The sequence below is a fragment of the Petaurus breviceps genome, unplaced genomic scaffold (genome assembly GCF_028583685.1).
Source record: "Petaurus breviceps papuanus isolate PSGF00001 unplaced genomic scaffold, PetGlider_PUasm1.0 90804, whole genome shotgun sequence".
Lineage (NCBI taxonomy): Eukaryota > Metazoa > Chordata > Mammalia > Diprotodontia > Petauridae > Petaurus > Petaurus breviceps.
The window spans coordinates 12,524,472-12,530,653 of record NW_027187348.1 but is presented as its reverse complement, the minus strand read 5'-3'; the positions used below and the strand labels follow the sequence as shown (position 1 = coordinate 12,530,653).

At 35.6% G+C, this 6,182-nt stretch overlaps 1 protein-coding gene across 2 annotated transcripts in view; it reads right to left on the bottom strand.

The window, feature by feature from the left end:
* Nucleotides 1-3,649: 3,649 nt before the first annotated feature.
* The window catches only part of HECW2 (HECT, C2 and WW domain containing E3 ubiquitin protein ligase 2), a 449,194-nt gene continuing 446,661 nt past the window's right edge, over nucleotides 3,650-6,182 (bottom strand). For both annotated transcript variants that reach the window (XM_069070166.1, XM_069070167.1), the window contains one exon: nucleotides 3,650-4,512. In XM_069070166.1, coding sequence (XP_068926267.1) covers nucleotides 4,401-4,512 — 112 coding nt within the window. In that variant the 3' untranslated portion in view covers nucleotides 3,650-4,400. The remainder of the gene's footprint in view (nucleotides 4,513-6,182) is intronic.

The window sequence follows — 6,182 nt, the reverse complement described above, 5'->3', positions numbered from 1 at the left end:
AGAGTTGTGTCAGTTTTTTGTTATTGTTGTTTGAAAAGCATATATATTGAATCATATGTTTTATCAGGACAATGAAAATAAAACATTTGGCTGAAGTCTAAATTTCTCCCAAAAGAAATTAAAATGCAACTATTAAATTTGGGGAGGTTTTTTTTTTTCCTTAATGGATATAGGTTTACAGATATTTTTAGGAGGCTATCTTATTTTAATAAGATAGTTTAAAAAGACAAGAGGCATAAGTAAATCAACTTCTAAAATCCACTGATGTTGGTATATATTGGCTAAAGCAATGGTTTTGTCATTTTCTGGGATGAATTGTATAATATATGAGTTTTTAGGAGTAAGATATTCACAGGATAATACGTTCAGAGTCCCAAATAACCTTAGGGGCTATCTAGGCCTGCCCCCTCATTTTAAAGATGAGGAAACTGAAGCCCAGATAGGTTAAATTTTTTGTCCATGGTCATATAAGTAAGTGGCAGAGTAGAAATTTGAACCCAGGTCCTCTGACTTGAAATCTATGAATCTTTCCACTGCACCACATCTCTATAAACCACAGATAAAAATTGCTCTTATTCCTCTGTATTCTCATTTCATATATTCAATCACCTGTTTTTGATTCATTATATTGATATGAGTTCCCTGTGGGAATGGATAGGATTTATATATATATATATATATATATATATATATATGTATATATATATATACCTTTAAATGGTTCAATAATAATTTTCAATATGTAGCAAAATATTTATGCCAAAGCAATATTCTTATGTTAAAAAGATTTTAGCATAGATCTCTGACAGTAATATGTATACTGTTTGAGGACCAGTCTAGGTATAATCATAAAGGTATATTAACAGAAGTTTGGCCAGTAGGTAATGAATTTTGGGGGCACAGAAACTCATAAAGACCATCTACTAGGACATGGAAAAAGCTGTGTTCTACGCTAGGGGAAGGACTGCCCACATTGAAGTCATTTGTATACGTCTCAGCTCTCTTACTAAGCTGCATACACCCTGAGGGCAGGAAATGTGCCATATATCATATTTTTATCACCTGGCTTGAGCACAGTACTCTGTGTGTAGTGGGTACTTAATACAAGGGTTGATGTTGAATTAAAATCATTTAAGGAATACAATATGAGTCCATTTTAAGCCAATAAAGTCTGGCCAAACATTTTGTGACTTGAGATCTATGTTGTGAGTAACCATGAAGGTAATAAATACTGTCCAAATGGACCTGCATTTAGTGGCAGGACACAGGTTTTCATGCTTCAGACTTAAGACGTGTTCTACTCTAGCTGCAGTCAAAGCAATGTGAAACTACATGATTCTTTCAGTATTTCGTTTTGATAATTTGAAGATCTATGCTCATCTTTCTCTGGAGACCCCACTTCACAGACCAAGTGCTGCTGCTGGGGGCACCTGAAACTCTCAAATGTTAATGCTCACTGTCTGTCCTGGACTTGACTAGCATTAACAAATGATTCTATGCCAAGCGTGGCCAAATATTAATAGCAATTAAAGGATCTGGGGCACTGTCAGTGAAGAAATGGAGTGGGAACCAAAAAGAAATTCTGAGAACAGCTTCATATCTCTGCTTCCATCCAAGAGATATTTGGCATTGAGAATTACTACATATATGGATCCTGCTGTTCATATAGTCAATGAACATCACTTTTGAATTCTTTAAAGCCTGATTATCAAGAGCACATATGTTATGGACAGGAAAATGCTTATGGGTATTCTCAATGGTGGATTGCTTTTTAAAAGATTTTCTAGTTTATTCTGAAGAAATGTTACTTGAGTGTTTTAGTTTAGCTATAGTTCTGTGTTTTCTGCCCTTTTCTAATGAAGAAGAATAAATTAGGCAAACATGCTAAGGAGCTGATCATTAATTCCAGGTTCTGAGAAAAGCTTCATATAGTCTAACTAAGAATGTTTGCATGTATTAGGCAATTCTATACTTTGGGAGAAGTTAACATACCTCATAGAGTGATCTGCTTTTAAAATAACAGAAGAGCTGTTTCTCTCTCCACTTGAATCTCTTACCTGATGGATTATAGATTATGGCAAACAGTAAAAGTATCACAAACTGAAATGATAGCAAACGTGAAAATTGAGTGTCATTCCTGAAGAAGTGAGATCGTGTATATCAGATATTTTGTTAAAAGACTACATTGTAAATACTAGTTTGAGAATATATTTTCATACACATTGATCAAAAACATGTGCATAAAAGTATGCTATACTATTTTGTCTTTATAACATGGGAAAATGGAATACAAAAGAGGTCATAATTATTTGCATAATTAAAGATATGATCTCTATAACTGTGCTCATTAAATGCAAACAAATATTCTAAGTCCAAATCTGTTTTTTTCCCCTTGTTTCTTCTGGGAAGCTTATAGAACACAAATAGATCTTACTCTCCAAGAATATTCTCTACCACACAGATCATGCCATCAGTGCAGGATTGTAATATAGTCCACAGGGAATAAATGGCATCCATCTTGGAGGTTACAACAGTAAATGCAACCCAACCAATTGAACAATAACCAGTTACAACATCATTGCCTTGAAAATCAAATACATCACCTCTAGAGCATACCAAATTTCCAATGATTTACAATAAGAACTCTTGAGTTTTTCTTGTATCTAATTCTTAAAGAATGTTTCAGGCAAGGTTCTAATAATATTAGGCTGACCAATTACTCTAATGTTTATGTTATCCACCCCCAGCCCCGAATGTACTTCATTCAACTGAAATTCTGAGAGATTATGAGACCATAAAAAATGTGCAAAGACACGCAGAGACATCTCAGATGACTTTCAGGTGAAGGACATACTTTGGTGAAATTAAACATACTTAAAATTGCAGATGTCATGCAGTTAGTGAGATACCATAGAAAATACCACCAATCAATTAACATTCTTTAGAAAATTATGCATCAGTGACAACTCAGGCTTGGAAACACATTATAGACAGTTTAAATTCCTGAGGTGGCCATGAACGAGGAAAATTGCTGTTGTTACTCTTAAAGAGGGTTGATTTCTTGCACGATGCTCTGGGCTTCCCAAGTGAGCTTAGTTTTGGACAGTGGTGTACAAATATAGAGCCGTGGGGGGATGAGAAGGCATAGAAAGCATCCCTTTAAAATGCTATCTCAAAGTAGTTAATGGATGGAAAAAAAATCTGGTGCATTTAAAAAAAATGCTTAATACATGATTACACAGTATGAGTCCAAAAACAAAAAGTTCCTTATGTGCCCAGCCTTGGTGTAGTGGTAGACATTGCCAGGGGAAGAAAGGTGAATTCTAAGAAACTTCCTTATTTATTTCTAAGAGTGAATGAGTTGCTGTCAGTCATACTGTAACATCTCATTGACTTTGGTACATTCAGTGCAAAATATTTGGGGGGAATTTTTTTACCCTTATAAAAATAAAAGACATTCCCCCCCCCATGAGAGTACTTAAAAGTACCCACACTAAAACAATGCATGGAAATGGAAGAGACGAGATACAATATGCAAGGTTCTTATTCACAATTTAAAGAACACAAACATAATGAGCCTATAAAAATAAACAGAAGTTGCTGTGTATTTTTCTTGATATGATGTGATAAATCAATATTTTAAAAATGGTTTCCATGCATTATAAAGCATAAAATCTGTAATTCAATAGTAATTCATGGTATAACCATTCATCTGTAGCCACCCTTACTTAGACACATCCCACCTGAATATGCATTTTCACCAATAAGTTTTATGGCAGCCCATTTTAGTTACCTCCCTGTGACTCAGATTCCTATTCATGGCAACCCTCTAAAAGTTGAAACGTATGGTGCACACCATGCAGGTGCTCAGAGGATTGGGTACAGCAAGAAAGGGTTGTTCTATCATAACAGTGGGCATAGATTAATGTACTGTTGGGAAAGATTTTTCTTTATTATATCATTTAACTTTAGCTAATTTGGAGGTTGGGTCAAGTGATGCCACAGTTTGGCTTGAATAAGTCCAAGGACTAGTTTCAGGATCCTGATAAGTCCTTATAATTACCGTGTAGTTAGTTGATCCTGTACAGTCTCATCTTGTTCTTGGAACATAATGAATGGAAGAAAAACAAAAGTTTGGCAGTCAGGAAGAACTGTTGATTGAAAGACTGTTGGGTTTTCCCTGCACATCAGGCCTCTCCAGATCATTCCAAGAGGACTCTGTCACCACTGTCCTATACGCCCCAGAAATTATTGAGCATTTGTTCTTGGAATCTCAGTCCCTAGACACACTATAAAGTAACCATTCTCTAGGAACTCCCAAACCAAGGTTCACTCATTCTTCAAGAGGGCAAGTTCCATGAAGTCCCATCCACAAAAGGGTGGACACTATGGTTGCCAGATCATTCAAGTCCAAAAGTACTTGTTTCTTCAACAGCTGTCAAAAGTTTTTCATAAAGCATGGAGAATGATGGATACGGGGGAAGGTCCAGACGATTAAAACAAGTATGAGCCCTGCGAAGATAAAATTTGAAAAAGACCCATGAGAATCAGTCTATAAAACTTCAAATTAAATAAATCATGGATTTGTCATATACTTTTTCAATTTATATATGATTTCATGACCAATTCCACTATCCCCTGATTTTTGGGGAAAAAAATTCTATATGACTATAAATTAATCAGAATTAAATGTATCTGTTGTTTTTCAAGAGTATTTCAAATCTGTTGTAGAGTATACCTTGTCTTGTTCTCTAAACAACATGTGAAATCTATAATTTAAAAGGACTTCTATTTTGGTGTGGATCGTTTATTGACAAAAAGATTATAATCTTTCACCTAGGACCAGGACCCCATCTGTGGTCTATTATGGTAACTCACAACTCTGCATTTTTTCTAGGATCAAGGAGGAACTCTTTAACCTAGGAAATTCTGCCTATCAGACTGAAATCATCAGGAATTTCCCAGTCTGCCTCAAGGAGGTCATCCAAACCTGAATACTATGCCTTAACATTTTCCCCTGGTTCACAGTGAGCAATAATGGCTATTCAATCCCTATATGAACTATTCCCTTTTACAAATGCTTCCTTTCCCCCAAGATAGAAATAAAATATGTCTTCCTGTTATTTGCACCTGAATCACAATAAAAACATGGTCTGAGGCCAGTACAATCTTATCAGGAAAGAGATCTGAACTTTTGACATCAAATAAGCGGCATTCTATTTTGAATGTGAAAGTTTAGTTTAAGAATAATATTTACAATCAAGTATTGTCCCTGGGCATTTATGCTTAAATTTATCTTATACATCATATATATATACATACATATACATATGTGAAATGAAATGAATACACATGTACTATCTTATTCATCATGCTGCCCCCCATAAAGAGCTTATAGTAAGGGCTCTAAAAAAGCCAAACTGCTTCTTTAATTCATACTGCAGAAGACCCTCTAGATTCTTGTGCCAATCTATATGTTTATCCTCATTCCCCACCAGTACTGATCTTTTTATTGAGTTCTTTGGGACACAGAACAAAAGAAAGAGAAAGTATGTGTGTGTGGGGGGGTGTCATTGGGGTGCCTCTGTGAGTTATTAAACGATGAAGACTCCATACATTTCACTAGTTAGCAGGACTAGTCTGTGGAAGAGCACTAGGCAGCAAGCTAGTTTAGGCCAGGAATATCCCCTCAAAAATATCTTCCTCACATTTTTCTAACCATTAGAAGTTTTTCTATTAACAAGACTGCTTTCAAAAAAGGCAAGTACCCATTGGGAAGGTAAGCCCATTCAAATATCTAGGGTTCTTAATTGCTTTAATAAAATCTACCACTCTTAATTAAAAGGAGTTGGGGAGTTTTTGGGGGGACAGGAAGCAATTACGGAGAAAGAATAAAAAAAGAAAAGAAAAAGTTATGTACTTTCATTGACCAAGCTTCTATTCTCATGTGAACTAGTTAGTACTCCTTGGATCCCCTCCTCCAACTCTTCCTTCTCCATTTTTAATATCGTTAATCCAGTTCCAGAAGTCTCTTGTGGGTGGGGCTGAGGGTGGGCATCTCTATGTCCCATAAATGCCTAGGGATCCCTGCATATTGTAAGAATTCCAGTTTCTGGTCACACAGAGCAAATACTGACCTGAGTCACTTAATATTTTCCCTAAATATTGGCCGACATAAGAAA